The sequence below is a fragment of the Populus alba genome, chromosome 6 (genome assembly GCF_005239225.2).
Source record: "Populus alba chromosome 6, ASM523922v2, whole genome shotgun sequence".
NCBI lineage: Eukaryota > Viridiplantae > Streptophyta > Magnoliopsida > Malpighiales > Salicaceae > Populus > Populus alba.
The window spans coordinates 4,061,710-4,080,742 of NC_133289.1; the positions used below are offsets into that span (position 1 = coordinate 4,061,710).

Genomic DNA, 19,033 nt, shown 5'->3' on the forward strand with positions numbered 1-19,033 from the left:
ATGGCTAAATTTAATATCAAAACAAATTAAATCTCCGCTTAGATTTTGATATGAGAAATTTTGAAAAGAGCTATGGGTGGAAGTCGGGGAAGAAGAGTAAAGAGAGGAAAAAAAGAAAAAAATTGATTTGATTTAAAGGTTTGATTTAATCAAATTAAATATATTATAATTTAATTTAATAAAAGATAATTTTAATAAAAAAATTTATTTAACTGGATAAATGATTAAAAAAGATATTTTTAATTTGCATTTGTCTCTCAAATTTTTTTAATTTTAATTTTATTTATCATTAATAACTTTATTTATATAAGTAATTCTTGATTTATTTAATTAAATACATGCATAAAGTTTTAAATTTTAATATTTTTTAAAAATCTTTTCATTTGAAAAAAAAAAACATGTTTCTTGAAAAGACATGCTCAATTTTTTTACTAATATTTTTTTTATTAGTAAAAAAAATATCCAGCCGCGAATGGAGTTTGGATCAAATGACTAGCATTATGCTAAAACATGTACCATCTTCGACCCCTTCAAGAGAGGGAGAGACATGATCCAAATTACAATGTCAATGATAACCTTCACGTGCTCATTTCCTAGCAGTATAACTTACATCTAGAAATCTTCTAGACTAGAATAATGGGATGTCCCATGTAGTTATATACAACCATGTATCAGGAAACAAAATCTCTATAAAATTGCCATGCGAAGGGAGCTTTAAATACTTTTACGAGAGAGCAGAAAAAAAAATGGCATCAAAGGCTGAACTCAACTATGGAATTGTGCGGCTTCTATTGTATTCGCATTAGTTCACAAGGATGCTCTGCTGGCGGATCCACTTTATGTGTAGGTCTACACTGCTCACCTTGTCTTTTTTGCAAGCTTTGGATTTTTGCACATTCGAATGCTTGAGGGAGTAACCTCCACTAGTTCATCTTCTTGGATATACTCAATACAGTCATCCAGACTATAATCCAACGGGGTATCAAGAACCACTGCATTAAAAAGATGAACACATATCGTTTACTACAAAGCACTGCGGTAGATGTCTGCATATATGTGTGTGTGTTTGTGCGTGCGTGTGTGTAGAGAGAGGGAGAGAGAGAGGAGGGCCGGTTGGGTGGACATGACTGCAGAATGACTTCCAGCATGATTCTGTCGCTATGTAAACATGGGGCAGGCAGATTGCACGAAGGTAACGAGACAAATATATTAATTCTTGACACCTTAATCACTTCCTGTGGTATTCAAGTTTACAACTTTAGCTTAGGCTATATGCAAGGGAATGCATGGGATCCTCTAGAGTAGTTTCCTTCCTTTTTTATTTTGACTAAAAAATATTTCTTTTAATTTATCCCTTTCCCTGGTGTCCCTCCTAGTGATCAGCTCAATAAAAGATCCATTTTCTGGAGAATATATGATAATATCGCAACTCTCTATATACTGTTTAAATGGGAAATGGGGGATTCTTAAGGCAGTTAAAATTGCTATGATCTAAACCCCACAGCAATTTGTAATGTGCATTCATTTAGTAATACCTAAAAGTGGTTATTAAAGCAAAATATAGTGGAGCTGTCTGTTACCTGTTTGTTCTTTATTTGAACGTACGTTAGTAGCAGCCTTTTTCTTGCACACATTAAGCGACAGGTCCCCTGTTCGTTGATGGATGCCAACTATTTGACCTTTATAAACCCCTGCTCCAGGTCCAATGAACATTTGCCCTCTATCTTGTGAACTGGCAAGGGCATAAGAAGTAGATGTTCCATCCTCAAAGGCAACCTGAAAATCAATTTCTTGCCTTGTATAAAATGAAAATAGATATACAAATGTGTAAACATGCAGGCATTTTTGGTTGAGTCGCTGGACATTACTTTCTTGAGATATTTTAGATATGCCAATTGTTTATCTAAAATATAATGAATAGTTTATATTCAAAAGTCTGATCTCCAAACAATCCTGAAAGTTGGTAATTACCAATGAACCCTGATCTCGTGTAATTATATCACCAGCCCAAGGTCCATAGCTATCAAATATAGTGTTGAGAATGGCAGTGCCACGAGAAGCTGTCAAAATTGCATTACGCAATCCAAGAAGGCCACGGGTGGGAATCTTATATTTAAGCAGGGTTGTTCCCTCCGACCTAAGCACAAAAGAAGGTCCATAACATCAATGTCAGATAACCAAAGTGCATATTAGTGAAACACAAAAACTGACTTTATAGCTTATTCACACACTGGTAATGTGAGAAAAATTGCATCATGCTAATTAAATGTAGAATACTTCCTAGGAAAGCGAGGGAAAAAAAAAACCAACACTGCAGAATTTCATTATTCAAGATACATGAATTCAATAATCATGCTGACAACTTAAGAGAGAGATTTCCATGCTTGCGCTTGTCTTGATAAGTGATAGTGCATAAAATAGTTGTTGTGTGTTAGTAGATCCTTAGGACCGGCAGGGTTGGTTAGTAGAAATACAGAAACACCAATATCATAAAGATATTGCTGGTCAAGGCATCTCAGCTTAATATTTTATTATATGAGCAGTTTCATCGTTTCTATATATGGTTAACAGGATGATTGAACACATGCAAACATATTTCTTCACAAGTTCCATTCCTCTTGCACCTCAAACTATCCAGTATTTGTGTTGTATAAAGATAGATATATAGTAAGTCTTACATAACAACACCTTAAGATTTTGAAATACTTCAACTAGAACATTAAAAATAAAATTAAAGCAAAGAGAACATTTTACTCACCCAACCCCTTGCATATCAAACATCTGTCCACGCCTTCTACCAAGAAGTTCAACCACAGCCCCCATGTGCTCTTCTGGAACCTCCACAGTGGCAATCTGCAAGCATAACAATTGTTAGAAATAACTGATGTAACAAAATGGAAAGGATGACCTTTTATGCATAATAGATGGGCACTGGCATCAGTTAAGAAATCAAGGACGTCATCATCAGTTAATAGCAAAACATGCACTCAAAATTCATACCAATTAAAATAGCATAACGCTAAAGCAAAATACACTGCATCATATGATTGTTTTATCATTCAGTTACAGTTTACAATCATGTTCGGCTTTATGTTTTCTGTCTGTCAATACAAAACCCAAGCAGTGCAAACTGCTTTTGAATGAAATGATATGGAAGCTCGTGAAATTCAGCTATAGGGCATGCTTTCTTATGAAGCTGTAAGACTCCTGGGACATTTTTTTTTCAATCCAATGATTGGGATACACAATAGGAGCCAATGGGTAACTACCTACCCTCTACTTTCATCTCTCCCATACAAGGTGTGAGCGGAATTCAATTGTAGGTTTCTTAGAATGACAACTGCCGAGTTTACCAACCAAGGTAGCTAGACCAGGGGCATTCTATCAATACTTTGAGTAATTTAAACTTCTTTTGACAGGTTGAGCTCTATCAGTTTATCTATTTCCTAAAATAATCCACATGCGCACACACACACACACACACACAAAAAAAAAAAAAAAAAAAAATATATATATTATATATATATATATATATATATATATATATGTACATAACATAGTATAATAAAATAAACCATGAGAATAAACAAAAAGAAGCACAAGTAGTATGCTCATAAAAAGAACATCGAAGCATCCCACACCTTTTTCAATCAAGAAGCATTTACATGTATATCTCATGTTCTTTATAAAACCCTAAACAAAAAGAAAGGAAAATCGCATTCCGTAAATCACCTCATATGGTTCTAGCACTTTGTCATCGACCTTTTTGTTGATGACCTTTGGAGGTCCCACCATGAATTCGTATCCTTCTCGTCGCCTGAAATGAATGAATGTCACAACCCACGCAGACATGCCACATTGAAGACATGGAAGAAAGGAAAAAATAGGTTATACTTACATGTTCTCTATTAATATGGTGATATGTAAAGTACCACGCCCACTGACAACAAATGTATCAGCAGTTTCACCATCTTCAACTTTCATAGCTAAATTTCGTTCAAGCTCACGGTAGAGTCGATCTCGTAAATTCCTGCTGGTAACATATTTTCCCTGAAATGAAATAAAAAAACCCAAAGGCTTCAATGCCACCAAAATACTAGGAAGTTCACATTAACACAGTTATACATATGCTAATATCAGCTAAAGCCTCTTTATTGATGGCTTACATAAAGAAGAAATTGCAAAACACATGGTAAGCAAAATCTTTGCAAGGAGATCTCAGTGCCAGTCAATTAATGAGTCAACCACTCAGTCAAAATAATACTTGAGCTACTTTGCAAGGATAGATTCAAATACTCATAAGCAAAGGTGAAAGCTAGGGTTGTTGGGGGGATGCATACTGTTGCCACTTGCCTGACCAATGAAGTTGGGTGAAGGTTCACAAAGAAAGAAAAAGAAAAAAGACTAAGAAATACTTATTGAAAGAATGAGATTCTGACAGTTCTGGGTCATTGTTTAATAGACATACCTCTCGGCCAACAAAAGGTGATGTATTTATGGAAAAGGCCATTTTCACAGTTGGTTCTTCCACTCTGATAGATGGTAATGGCTTCCCGAATGCTTTATCAGCGATTGTCTCCCCAATCTGATCAATGAAATTAAATCAGTCGTGATAAATATAAGACAATTCTATTGCATGAATCAAATTTAGATCATATGATAAATAAGGTGACCTCAAAATAAGAATAACAGTTGATTCATGGAACACTGATAGTCCCTCTGTCCTATTTTGTTGGCACAATATTCCATATAAATATTTTCCAGTTTATTTGTACAGTTTCTAAAAGTAACATTCAAAATCATGCACTTCCAGCATTACACTTGTTTTAAGAGACTAAAATTCATTAATCATGGTATAAGCAGTTCTTAAAACATATGCTTCAGACAAAATAGTTAAGAATGTCACCCTTCTGAAATTTAATTTACAAAGATGGAGCAAAATGAAGGAATGAAGAGAGTAAAGGCATACTTGAATGTCCTCAATTCCACAGACAGCACAAATGTCACCAGCTTCCACTTTTGTGGCTGGAACCCTAATGAACTTCTCATAAACAAAAAGCTCACTAACTTTTCCAAATCTACACGAATCTTCTGATGTGCAAACCTACAAAAAACTCAACACAAAATTAAGAAAAAGGTTTGCTTGCTTCTTTCTCTGTTCAACTTCAACAATTGCTGTGAAACTGATGTCTCTAACTTGAAATCACCATAGTTAAAAGAAGAAACAAATCTATAATTATACTTGATGTGTGAAAACTACTACTAAGTGTTGCAGGCTTTCATCAAATAAATGATTATGATTGATCTCTCAACCATCTACAGCATAAGGATATCTTATAAATGAATCAATTTTCCTGTATTTTTGTATAACTCTTGAATCGATTATCTTTGAAATAACTTCTTCAAGTAATTATCTGGGCACCACTTTGCAGCACAACACTACAGCAACTACAATGTCTAAAAACTAAAGTTCAGAAACAAATGGCATATGGAGATCATACCACAGTTATCTGTATGCAGCACTATAGATTTTTTTTTTTTTCCAGATTCTTTTAGCCTTTATCTATTCAAATGCAACTTAGATTGATCATTAATCATCGGAACAAAATCTTTACATCAGCAAACCACATCATGCAACAGAAATTGATTGAGAAAGTATGCAAGCATCACCAATTACAGTTCAAAACTGCCAATATCAAGACAGGACTATCCAACATGTATGCTAATGGAAAATAGAATGTTGAAGCCACAAGAAAAGAAAGGACACTCACCCTCACATCCATTCCTTTCTGCAGAACCCCAGCATGCAACCGTCCAATAGCTATTCGTCCTTTATGTTCATCATACTCGATATTTGTGGCCTAAAATATGTCAATTTCAACTATAAACACACATCCAAGTTATAATAAGTTCATACAGGAAATGCAAACAAATCTAATCAAAGTTAAAACAAAAGGATGAGCTATGTATCAATTAATTTACAGAATCAACTACCTAGATGATGATAATATATATGAATTAACTAAGCTCATCTTTAAAATTGCCACTCATGGGATCTGCTTCATCTTCTTGACAAGGATTTTCAGCTTTCAATTTAATTCAAGCAAAGAGACAAATTTCTTCTCAAATTTTATTGTCATTAGTTAAAGACTTGTATTAGCAATGCATACGATGATAACTTGACAAATAATCCTTGCATTCAACCTGCAACATCATATTTAGCTAAGAAAAGGCCAAGACTGAAGATATGAAGATATGATGAATGGAAACTTTGGTCTAGAAAGCATTGGAAACTTTACTGCAGAATTATCGAAGGATCCTAAGCATTACCCAAAGATACTTGTTTATAAGAAATTCTTAGCTAGTATATCTGCCATAATATTTTTTTATGCCCTGCCACCCTGCAATTTTAGGTACAGAAACTCGATGAAATTCACTCAAATGAAACAGCAGAGAGCAAGTGATAGCTAATGCTAAAGCCACTCCCCATCAATCAGTTATCCTTTTGACCCTGGTTAAAATATTGCACCGCATATCGAGCCTTCTCATCATAGGTCACAGCACAAAAAAGCCTATTCTAGTGATGGTATTTGCATGTAAAATCTTATTGGTTAGTGGTAAATGATCGACCCATATTGCTGGCATGTAGTTCTTCTAAATTTCTAATGGTTTATGCCATAATGTCCCATCCAGTTCTGAGAGATTCAAAATCAAAAGCCAAACAATATAAAAGCAAAGCATAAGAACAAATTTGAAAAAAGCAATACAAGGAATGGCCACTAACAAGCATTTGCAGTGCACCGTCTTTGTCAATACATGGTCCAGGTATGCATCTCATTATAGCCTCAAAAAGTGGGCCAAGATCTTCAGCCAAATCATCAGGAGACAATCCTGCCTTCCCTTTTATACCACTCGCATATATTGATTGGAAATCACACTGCAACATAAATTAAAGATGCTATCAGACCATGCCTTAAACTGCTATCTTTTGATGATATTAAAGCATCCACTAAGCTAAAGAAAACCTTGAAACAACATGGTAAAAGTTTCAAACAGATTATGTCCTGAAGTACTTCTACTAATTATCATTCACCAAATTCTCGTTGAGGCTCAGTAAGTTTTCTATTACTGTCATTCTCCACAATGACTACATAAAATCACTGCAGAACATCTCAATGTGAACCTTACACTTGCAAATCCTTACGATATAACAATCGTCAAAATACCTGTTCATCCGTCGCATTGAGTTCAATAAACAATTCAAAAGTCGAATTGATAACAAAATCCGGACGTGCAGATGGTCTATCAATCTTATTAACAACAACAACAACAGCATGACCAAACTCCAAAGCCTTCTTCAAAACAAACCTCGTCTGCGGCATCGGCCCCTCAACAGAATCCACCTACAAAAATCAAGACCTCCATTAGTCATTACATAAATGCACTAACATTACACATTAGCATAAAAATAACAATATCAACAAAATCAAAGATTGAGAAAATGTACCACGAGTAGAACTCCTTCGACCATATTAAGAATCCTTTCAACTTCACCGCCAAAATCAGAGTGACCTGGAGTATCAATTATATTGATTTTTGTATCCTTATAAGTAATTGAAGTATTTTTGCTCAAAATTGTAATTCCTCTTTCGCGTTCTATATCATTGGAGTCCATAATTCTCTCCTGTACAAATTGATTATCGCGAAACACCTACGCAGAAAAAAAAAACAATTATTAAAAACAAATTTTATCGATTAAGACAACGGTAAGTTAAGCAATAATAATAAATTAATTAAAATAAACAAATTACCTTAGATTGCTTTAACATGGCATCAACTAAGGTAGTTTTACCATGATCAACATGAGCTACTATTGCTATATTCCGTATGTCTCCTCTTCTCATCAACTGGCTCTTTTTCTCTACAAATTTGAATATATCAAATAAAAATAAATAAATAGAGGAAAATAAAATAAAAATGAAATTCATTTAAACTTACCGGTGGTGGAGGTTTCGGTGGAAACGGAGTATTTTATCGGAGAGTGAAATGAAAAACGAGAACGGCGGCAGCGGAGTGATGAGGTTGGTGTCGTTTTGGAGGTGTTTGGGAAGGAAGATAAGGTGAAGGAGCTACCGAAGAGTTGTTTGGTAAGCAGAGGTGTTTTAGGGTTTATAAGAGAGAAGGAGGAGCTGCTGCTGCTGCGGATGTTAATTGCCATTTCCATTTCTCTCTCGCAGTGAGTGAGGAAGAGAAATGTATTTGGCTAAGTGAGGGAGGGAGAGAGAGGTTATAACTTATAAGGCTACTGTTAGTTTTGAAACAAACTAACGATAAATTTGAGAGGTCGGGATAGCATGGAGCTAAGAAGAAAGAAAGGGTGCCTTCCTTCGGCCCCCTTTTGGCCACGTCGACGATGGTTCCGTAAGGTAAAGTAGTTTGGGACCATGAGAGAAGCCCAACTCGGAAAATTAAGATGCTTAATTTGAGCCTTAGGGCTGGATTTTTCTTTTTTTAGTAAAGTGAAGAGGGGGGTTTAGGGCCAGGAAGAGGAGTGTGAACTTTGTGCTAACCAAGTTAATTATAATTTATTTATAATTTAGCTTAGAAAATCAAATTTGTGATTATTCATGGATATAATTATTTAATTTATTTTTTATGCAACTGGCTTTTTATTATTTATTTGAATAATAAGCGATCCACATCTTTATTATTAAATTAGATTTGAAAACTTATCATAAATATACGAATATCAACATAGATAATTTGTCTAAGACCTCATTAAAAATAATTTAGTTTTATTATAAATCTAAAATAATTTGTTTTCATTTCAAATAATAATAATAATAATAATAATTGATTTGGAAGAGTTTTTATATTAAAAAAAAATATGGTTTGCCTAATTTAAAGAATGGCAAAAGTGAGATATGAGAACGTCAATAATATTAAAAAATAAGAGAATATTCAATGTATCGAATAATTCTCCATGCAAAGATACTTTTAATTTTTCATTTTGTTTTATTTTATTTCTGCTTTTCGAGAAAGAAAAATTTAATTTCAAATGGGCCTCGAGTTGCATAGGACTGAAAGGGGAAGATAAAGGCTGTACAGAGAAACTAGAACCTCCATGCCCAACATTTCAAACATCAATTAATCCCATGAATGCCCTTCTCCCCGCCATTTCCCTTCCCTGTTTCTCAAAACCCCAACAACCTTTCCCGCCATTGAAACCAAAACCACCCAGCACCACCTTCCCCTCCTCCTTTAAACCCCTAAAACACAGCAACAGCAACAAAACACAAACCCCAAAACTAAAAACAACTCAGAACTGCACTAATATCTCTTTGGCATCTCCTTCTGAAGAGACCCTTCTATCTAGTGACTGGCCTCAGCTCCTAAAAATCTCAATTGGGTCTAAAGATTTCTTGTTAGGCAAGGCAATCCATGCCTGCTTAGTAAAACTAGCCTCCCAAAATGACCCATTTGAAGGCAATAATCTTATTAATCTGTATGCGAAATTTAACAGATTGGATCTGGCATGGAAGGTGTTTGATGAAATGCTTGTTAGAAACACTATTACTTGGACTTCACTAATAAAAGGGTGTCTAGAGAATGGAGATTTTGTTTCTGGCTTTAGTGTTGTTTGTGATATGTGTGAATTTGGAGAGAAGTTTAATGAGCATACTTGCGTGGTGATTTTACAGGCTTGTAGCGAGACAGGGGATGTGGTATTAGGGGAACAAATTCATGGTTTTGTAATAAAAAGTGGGTTTGAAGAGAATGTTTTTGTTGGCACTTCATTGATTTCTATGTACTCAAGAAGCGGGAATTTTGATGAGGCAGAGAAAGTGTTTACTGGTGTCGGTTGTAAAGATCTTCGGTGTTTAAATTGTATGATTTTGGAATATGGGAAGGCTGGATATGAGAAGAGGGCTATTGGGGTTTTTATATATCTGATAAGTGTTGGTTTGGATCCTAATGATTATACTTTCACTAACATAATTAGTACTTGCAATGTAGAGGAGGGTAAGCAACTACATGGGCTTGCTGTAAAGTATGGTGTTTTGCTTCAAACTTCGGTGGGAAATGCAGTTATTACTATGTATGGGGAAAATGGAATGGTTGAGGAGGCAGCGAGAATGTTTTCTGTGATGAATAAGAAGAATTTGATTTCTTGGACTGCCTTAATATCAGGCTACACAAGGAATGGATATGGTGAAAAGGCTGTTGATGGTTTTCTGGAATTGCGTGGTTGTGGTGTTGAATGTGATTCTGGTTTGTTAGCTACAATTCTTGATGGCTGCTCAGAATGCAAAAACTTGGTATTGGGAACTCAAATTCATGGATTAGTGATCAAGCTTGGTTTTCCCTGTGATCTTTATATTGGGACTGCTTTAATAGATTTATATGCCAAATGCAAGAACTTGCAGTCTGCAAGAACAGTTTTTAATGGTCTTTCCCCAAGGAGCACTGCTTCTTTCAATGCCATTCTAGTGGGATTTATTGAGAATGATAGCAACGAAGAAGATCCCATGGTTTTTCTTAGTCAGCTGAGACTGGCTGGTATTAAACCAGATTCAGTGAGTTTTTCACGGCTTCTATGTTTATCTGCCAATCAAGCTTCTTTAGTAAAAGGGAGAGGTCTCCATGCATATTCTATCAAAACAGGATTTGCAGGCGATATTTCAGTATCCAATGCTTTAATTACCATGTATGCCAAATGTGGAATTGTTGAGGATGCTTATCAAGCATTTAATTCAATGAGCGCTAATGATTGCATTTCTTGGAATGCCATAATCTCGGCTTACTCTCTTCATGGTCACGGTGAAAAGGCCTTATTGCTATATCAAGAGATGGAGGAGAAAGGGTTTACTCCTGATGAGATCACGATATTGGTCATCCTTCAAGCTTGCACTTATTCAGGTTTGTCGGAAGATGGATTACACCTATTCAACACAATGGAATCAAAATATGGGATTCAGCCATTGCTTGAGCACTATGCTTGTATGGTTGATCTTTTGGGCCGGGCTGGCTATTTATCACAAGCCATGGATATTATTAACAGAAGTCCCTTTTCAGAGTCAACTTTGCTTTGGAGAACTTTGGTCAATGTGTGTATGTTGTGCGGGGATCTGAATCTTGGCAAGTTAGCTTCAAAACATTTACTTGATTTGTCACCTGATGAGGCAGGTTCTTATGTACTTGTTTCAAATATGTATGCTGGTGAAGGAATGATAGATGAGGCATCGAAGGTTAGAACAACTATGAAAGACTTGAAGTTGAGTAAAGAAGCAGGCAGTAGCTGGGTTGAGATTGATAACATGGTCCATTATTTCGTGGCAAGTGGCACTGACCATCCAGCAAGTATAGAAATTTATGCAAGATTGGATCTATTAAGGAATGAAATGAGAGGGACATATGTTAGCAAAGCTGATCTCAATCTAATTTAAGAATTCGTGTGACTACAAAAAAACAGAATCATCTCTCTTGCAGAGTTCTCTTTATTCATTGGGGTCAGTATCAGTTTGGCATCTGCCCTACAATCACTACATTGCATACATGAAGCAGTTACAGAATGCTGCACCTATAAATCAACAGTTCAAATTGTGTAGAAAGACAAGAACATGCTAGATGTTATCACCGATGGACCTCCCGGCTATATCCGTTGTCATTCTTGCCTCAACTGGATTAAGAGATGCTGGATTTATTCTGACTCGCATTTTGCTGCAATTTTATTGGTAGAAAAAAACTAAATCCAGCGGTTCCAGTTTTTTTTTACTGAAATTACAGAGGTCTCCATGCATATTCTATCAAAACAGGATTTGCAGGATTCTCCTAACATAGCTAGACTAAATAAGAAAACACATATTAAGCCGTCGATTCTCCTAACATCCCTCTCAAATTGATGGTGTGCGGTTTAGAACTATCAATTTCATCAATCATAAACTAATGGCAAAAATATGCTACCCCATGCTCTTAGATCACACAATTGCTCCCAAGACCAATAATCAGATGCAGAAGGTTTAAAAATTGTTTTGAACTTTGTGTTCAACTAATCAGGTATTTGGTCCTGGAAAATTCAGTGATCTGAACCTGTAGCTAACATCGATGTCTGATAATCAATCAATATCAACAACATGTCGTGACGCTTGGTTGGTTTTGTCAGAAAAGTCAGTTGCAGGGGTTCATTGATTAGTACACCTTTGGTGCTAGTAAGGTCGGGATCATGGTCGTCCATCTTTGGTTTGTCAGTTGCTTCTTGGCCTGCAAGTTGGAGTACTTAATTGGAAGGTGTGGGAATAGTTCTTTTTTCGCTATGGTAAGCGCGACTCCTTAGCGCCTCCACCCATTCATTTCCCTATCAGGGGGAAAAGAAGAGATCAACTTAAGTAACTATAGTAACTAGTTCGCAGCTTTCAATTTGTATCATCGTCAAGGCACCAAGTCTCGAACTCCTGTTTGTGAGTCATTCCGTCCAGCTTATCTGGTTTAGCGGTCCCGCTCTGCAAAGATTCATTATTTTCCCTTGCTTTCTTGTAATGGAAGTGTCGCATGTGTGCGGCGGCGCGGCGATCGTCCACCCTCAAGAAAAAATCATCGGAATATTTATTCCTGGCAAAAAGGGAAAGACAAGGAATTCTTGTCTCTAAGGTAAAAAATGGACTGGGAGTCGCCACCTAGTATTCTGGTTACTAGGAACCTTAACTGGTCTTTAGAGATCGGGTACGGAGACTGGTTGCGTAAAGGGAAGGTATTAGCACCCCAACTACGCCCTACCTAAGGTAGGCTGCATTGTTTTGTCTAATAAAATCTAAGTCATGTTGTGGTTTCCTATTGTCCAAAATATGCATTACATGTAATGTCATACCCCGGGTTCTATTGTCCAAACAAAAAAAAGAATTAAATATCTGAAATACGCATTACGTGTAATGTCATACCCCAGGTTTTATTGTCCAAAAAAAAGAATTAAATATCCGGAATATGCATTACGTGTAAAGTCATACCCCGGATACTAAGAGACAAACAAAATAAAATTTTTGTTGTTTTTGAAATATTGGCCAATATTCTCTTGACTTTAATAAACTGGTTATTAAAGCCAAAATGCATGCTAAAACATTTTTTTTGGTGTATGAAAAATACAATATGAATTTTTAGCTTTGAGACACTTGGCCGTATGCACAAAAACATTTTTTTTTTCCAATTTTTTTTGTATTTTTGGAAGTTTTTTTTTTTTTTTGACGAAAACCGGGTATTTTTAATATCAGATTTTTGTATTTTTAATAACATAAAATACCACCCAATATTAATCAAAATGACATAAAAATTACACGGAAAAATTATAAAATGCTGAAAAAAAATGTTTTTTTTTTTTTTGAAATGGGCCGGGTCAGGCCCAAATACATGGGTTGGGCCGAACCTGGCCCAAATGCATGGGCTGGTTACTGTGTACATAGTAACCGGGGTTACTGTGTGCACAGTAACCAGAGAATTAGTTAGCATGTATAGTAACCGGGTTACTGTGCACACAGTAACCCGTGAATTAATTAGCCAGTTACTGTGCACAGCACAGTAACTAGCTAATTAATCTTCATCTGCTGCAGAACGTAAACGTTCTGCATGCAGATGAAGCCGAAGCCGAAGCAAAAAAAATGACAGTGGAGAAAGTTACCTGGAACGGTGTTGATGCCGCATCAGCTGCTGCCAGCATCAACACCGTTCCAGGTCCCCAAAAAGTCTACAACACCCGACTTCGAGCGAGAAACATGGAAAATGAAGAGCGTGCTCAACGTGAGGCCTATTTGCACGAAGAGTTGGAGTCTCTGAAAATAAGTGTGGCTCACCTCACTAGCTTACTCAAGCAAACATTAAGAAATACCTCTGATGAAGGTCCTTCTAATCGACCGATCACCTTTAATCCGGCTCCTACTACAGTTCAGCCTGAGGAAAGAATGAGCGAACATGGTCAAGAACCTCAGCAAAATCCAACATTTGTGCAGTCAACAACACCGACACCATCCCCAACAGTCGTGAAGGCATCTGCTAATGAGTCCCACAAGGCTAAGTCATCTGATAGCATTGATCAAGCTAAGATAGAGGCGTTGGAAGCCAGACTCAAAGCCATTGAAGGATCAGACTTATATGACCCGGTACGGGCAGCAGAGATGTGTTTGGTCCCAAATGTGGTTATCCCAAAGAAATTTCGTGTTCCTGAATTCATCAAATACAGTGGAACACAATGCCCCATGACCCATCTCAGGTCCTACTGCAATAAAATGGCTGAGGTAGTACATGATGAAAAACTACTAATGCACTTTTTCCAAGACAGTTTAAGTGGGGCAACTTTGAGTTGGTACATGAGATTGGATAACACAAAAATTCACAACTGGAAAGATCTTGTGGATGCTTTCATCAAGCAATACAAGTACAACATGGACATTGCGCCCGACAGAACCAGTTTGTCCAATATAGAGAAAAAGGATAAAGAAAGCATAAGGGAGTATGCTCAAAGATGGCGAGAATTAGCTGCTCAAGTACATCCCCCACTTCTGGACAAAGAGATGGTCTCTTTATTTGCCAACACACTTAAAGCACCATATTACGAACATATGATGGGTAGTTCAGCCCAACAATTCACTGATGCTGTGATAGTGTGTGAACGTATAGAGCAAGGTGTCAAGAGTGGTAGAATTGCTGCACCAACCGAGAAAAGAGGCTTCGAAAGAAAAGAGATTCACCATGTTGAAGATGGCTACATGAGTAGAAAACATAAATCCCAAAATTACCGTACTCCATCCCAAATTGCCAACATCAAAAAACTTGAACCCCAAAACTTTCAAGCCAAAAGCCAAATTGGAAATTTCCAAAGGGTTCAAGAACAATTACCTCCACTACCGTTACCCCTGAATGAGATGTATCAAAAGCTATTGAGCATTGGTCAAATAGCACCAGAACCTCTAACACCTTTGCAGCCACCTTATCCTAATTGGTACAAGCCAGAACTCAATTGTGAATACCATGCCGGTATTACTGGGCATAGCATCTATACCTGCAACGCCTTTAAGAGAAAGCTTCTGCAATTAATCAAGGCTGGGTGGATAGAATTGGAAGATGCCCCCAATGTGAATACGAACCCGTTGCCTAATCATGCTTGAAGCAGATTAAGATGGAATGTTTGGGGAATTGGAAAGCATCAATGGTCCAGCATGATAGCTTGAATTTTGTAGAACTCAACTTTTGACCATGGTGTTGTTCCGCATTGTCTTTGAGTCCTCTACGCAGAGCTTTTGAGAGGAGTTTGCCTATGGACAGATTCGCCAAAATAGAGGAAGGAAGCCTGCCTTGTTATTGCTTTTTTTTAATGCTTTTGAATAAGACTTTCTCTGTTAATGTGCTTCTCTTATGAAATAAGATCATGTGTTTTCTTGTGTTCACATCACACTCTTCTTTGTTGTTATTACATGTAAATAACATTTTGAGCGCAACTTTGCTCACAACACTACAACATGAAGAATCCTTTGGTGTTCCTTTCTTCCAAACCCATACATTAATCTCATATGTTTTCAAGGATATTTTTTTTTGGGACCTCCAAAGTGAGTACAAAAACAAAAATCGTGTTGATATTTGTCCAAAACAAATGCATTTTGAAAATTCAAGTGATTCCTTAAATAGGTACACATATACCTAGAAAACTTGAAAGAAAAAAAGACAATAAAGACAAACAACACTATGAAGTGACTTCAAAGGCGCACTCAAAAGGAGGTTGGCTATTCAGTCTCTAAAAAAGGGTCTCTTGCTGTCCCAGTGATCACCCTCGTGGAGGCAATATGGGGGCTTGTAGGTAATGAGATGGCATGTGTACCAACTATTACCAGTCTAAGCACTCAGCGAAGAGTTGGGGTTTACACAAACTTAAACCTTGACTAAAAGTCGTAAGGTAAGCTGCTAGTCCCCCACTTAACTTAAAGTGTTTCAGTACAAACTCTCATATGAATGATGCATGACACAATCTATAATACATGAACAAATATGTACAAATTTAAAGCACATGAGCAAATAACTAAGGGAAATTCATCTTCAAAATAAAACACAATAAATCCAAAGAAAAAAACTAGACAAAACAATGCTTAGTCCACAAAGTCCCCAGTGGAGTCGCCATTCTGTCGCATGTGTGCGGCGGCGCGGCGATCGTCCACCCTCAAGGAAAAATCATCGGAATATTTATTCCTGGCAAAAAGGGAGAGACAAGGAATTCTTGTCTCTAAGGTAAAAAATGGACTGGGAGTCGCCACCTAGTATTCTGGTTACTAGGAACCTTAACTGGTCTTTAGAGATCGGGTACGGAGACTGGTTGCGTAAAGGGAAGGTATTAGCACCCCAACTACGCCCTACCTAAGGTAGGCTGCATTGTTTTGTCTAATAAAATCTAAGTCATGTTGTGGTTTCCTATTGTCCAAAATATGCATTACATGTAATGTCATACCCCGGGTTCTATTGTCCAAACAAAAAAAAGAATTAAATATCTGGAATACGCATTACGTGTAATGTCATACCCCAGGTTTTATTGTCAAAAAAAAAGAATTAAATATCCGGAATATGCATTACGTGTAAAGTCATACCCCGGATACTAAGAGACAAACAAAATAAAATTTTTGTTGTTTTTGAAATATTGGCCAATATTCTCTTGACTTTAATAAACTGGTTATTAAAGCCAAAATGCATGCTAAAACATTTTTTTTGGTGTATGAAAAATACAATATGAATTTTTAGCTTTGAGACACTTGGCCGTATGCACAAAAACATTTTTTTTTTCCAATTTTTTTTGTATTTTTGGAAGTTTTTTTTTTTTTTTGACGAAAACCGGGTATTTTAATATCAGATTTTTGTATTTTTAATAACATAAAATACCATCCAATATTAATCAAAATGACATAAAAATTACACGGAAAAATTATAAAATGCTGAAAAAAAATGTTTTTTTTTTTTTTTGAAATGGGCCGGGTCAGGCCCAAATACATGGGTTGGGCCGAACCTGGCCCAAATGCATGGGCTGGTTACTGTGTACATAGTAACCGGGTTACTGTGTGCACAGTAACCAGAGAATTAGTTAGCATGTATAGTAACCGGGTTACTGTGCACACAGTAACCCGTGAATTAATTAGCCAGTTACTGTGCACAGCACAGTAACTAGCTAATTAATCTTCATCTGCTGCAGAACGTAAACGTTCTGCATGCAGATGAAGCCGAAGCCGAAGCAAAAAAAATGACAGTGGAGAAAGTTACCTGGAACGGTGTTGATGCTGGCAGCAGCTGATGCGGCAGGGGTGGTGGTGGCAGTGCTGGCGGTTCGCGGTGGCCGGCGGTTTTCCTTCTCTCTCTCTCCTCTGTTTTTTCTGTTTTCTTCTCTGCTTCTTCCTTTCTCTTCTCTGCCTTCTCTCCTCTCTTCTCTCGGTCTTCCCCTCTGTTCCCTCTTCTGTTCCCTCTTCTGTTCCCTCTCTCTCCGTCTTCTCCTCCTTTTTCCTCTCTCGGGTCTCCTCTCCTCTATTTATAGAGCCCGTGAGCATGTTTTTTTCATTGTGGAGCCAAGGAACGGGTCATGCGGCGGCTGGTCGGGCGCGGCTGTCCAGGCGTGCCTACCTCAGTTTCGGCGGTGCGGTAGGTGGTCGGCCAATGTCTTCGGTCGGTGGGCTAGAGGGACCGGCGGTCGGTGGGCTTGAGGGACCGGCATCATTAAATATGCATTCTTTTTCCTTCTTTGCTGCTGTGTGTTCGGCGGGGAAGAAAGGGGAACAGTGCCGTTCAAAACGGCACTGTTTTGAGCTTTCTTTGATTTTTTTTTTTTTTTTGTATTTATTATTTTTTTATGGGGACCCAAAAATGGGTTACAACAGGAAGTACAAGTCCCTGTCCTTTCAGACTGGACCAAGATAGAATGTCTTCCTCACGGGAGCTCGTATGTTAATGAGCAGGGTCCCCTTCATTACAATAATTGTGGCACCGAACTCGTAAATCATACGATTATTAATCAGAGAGAGCTTGGTGAAAACATTAGTGGTTTGACATTCAATTGAAATATGTGGAACCTAAGGCTTCACGAATAGAAGGAGAATTCATTTCAATATACTTGGTGTGCTCATGAAAAACATGAATCTTGAATAGCACTAGTATTATTCATGTAAAAAGAGTATGAATAAGCTATGAAACATGAAGTTCACCTAACAGCCTGCAAAGCCATACAACTTCAGAACAAGCAAATATCATATCCAAATATTCAAACTTGGTGGATAATTTTGAGAAATGAGCTTGTCTTTTACTCTTCTAATAAATTACGGCATTACTAAGAAACACATGTTAACCTATAACATCAAAGGGTAAGAGAAAAGATCATCATCCTTCTTATGCAACTTTAAAGAAGCTCTACAACAATAGATTAGGCTTCTACCAAAAATATAGAAGGAATAAAAGATTCAAGCATCAATATTTAATGTATGAACAACATCTAAAATATGATGATTTTCACGCTCAATGACACCATTCTATTAAGGGGTGCAGGGATATAAACTCTAAGAAAGCATAATTTTTTATTGGAAAAAAGATTGAAAAGCATAAGGCATGTATTCTCCCCACAATCATAGTGTAAGACCTTAATACACATTGAAATTTGAATTCTACATAGACAATAAAAGTTCAGGTTGATAACACATAAGCTTTAGAGCAAATGAAATAGATAAAAGTGAAATGATTGTAATTATCAATAAATATTATAAAATATATATTAAGCACGAGAAAAAATATGACCCGTATCCCAAATATAAAAATAAATAATTTCAAAACATGTAAAAGCACGACTAATTTGCAAAAAAAGAAATAATGATTTGCTTTTTCTGTTTACAAACACAATTAAATGACAATGAAAAAAAACTCATTTAAATTATTCAAATAGCCATATTTCAAAAGATGTGTTAGAATTATAGTGTTAGTATGACCTACTATTTTATGCCAAGATTGGCTATTATTATTAGCAATAGCAAAATAACCA

At 36.7% G+C, this 19,033-nt stretch overlaps 2 protein-coding genes across 2 annotated transcripts; one reads left to right on the plus strand and one right to left on the minus strand.

Annotated features, from left to right (window-relative positions):
- Positions 1–464: 464 nt before the first annotated feature.
- LOC118053202 (putative elongation factor TypA-like SVR3, chloroplastic) lies at positions 465–8,326 on the minus strand. Its single transcript, XM_035064379.2, has 14 exons — positions 7,999–8,326; positions 7,812–7,921; positions 7,508–7,711; positions 7,227–7,403; positions 6,785–6,937; positions 5,772–5,861; positions 4,970–5,104; positions 4,469–4,585; positions 3,899–4,050; positions 3,733–3,817; positions 2,759–2,853; positions 1,972–2,137; positions 1,581–1,776; positions 465–992 (listed from the first exon to the last, which is right to left on the minus strand). The coding sequence occupies exons 1-14, from the start codon at positions 8,222–8,224 to the stop codon at positions 859–861; spliced, it is 2,040 nt and encodes a 679-aa protein (XP_034920270.1). The 5' UTR covers positions 8,225–8,326; the 3' UTR covers positions 465–858.
- A 667-nt stretch (positions 8,327–8,993) lies between these two features.
- Positions 8,994–11,540, plus strand: LOC118053203 (pentatricopeptide repeat-containing protein At5g27110). Its single transcript, XM_035064380.2, has one exon. The coding sequence runs from the start codon at positions 9,156–9,158 to the stop codon at positions 11,445–11,447; it is 2,292 nt and encodes a 763-aa protein (XP_034920271.1). The 5' UTR covers positions 8,994–9,155; the 3' UTR covers positions 11,448–11,540.
- The last annotated feature ends 7,493 nt before the right edge of the window (positions 11,541–19,033 follow it).

What these genes read in the sequence shown, in the direction of transcription:
- LOC118053202 (XM_035064379.2), bottom strand. Translation starts at nt 8,224, where the DNA reads ATGGAAATGGCAATTAACATCCGCAGCAGCAGCAGCTCCTCCTTCTCT. An exon ending in CCATGTTAAAGCAATCTAAG is followed by an intron (nt 7,712 to 7,811) that starts GTAATTTGTTTA and finishes TTTTCTGCGTAG; the next exon opens with GTGTTTCGCGATAATCAATT. An exon ending in TCAATGCGACGGATGAACAG is followed by an intron (nt 6,938 to 7,226) that starts GTATTTTGACGA and finishes TTTATGTTGCAG; the next exon opens with TGTGATTTCCAATCAATATA.
- LOC118053203 (XM_035064380.2), top strand. Translation starts at nt 9,156, where the DNA reads ATGAATGCCCTTCTCCCCGCCATTTCCCTTCCCTGTTTCTCAAAACCC.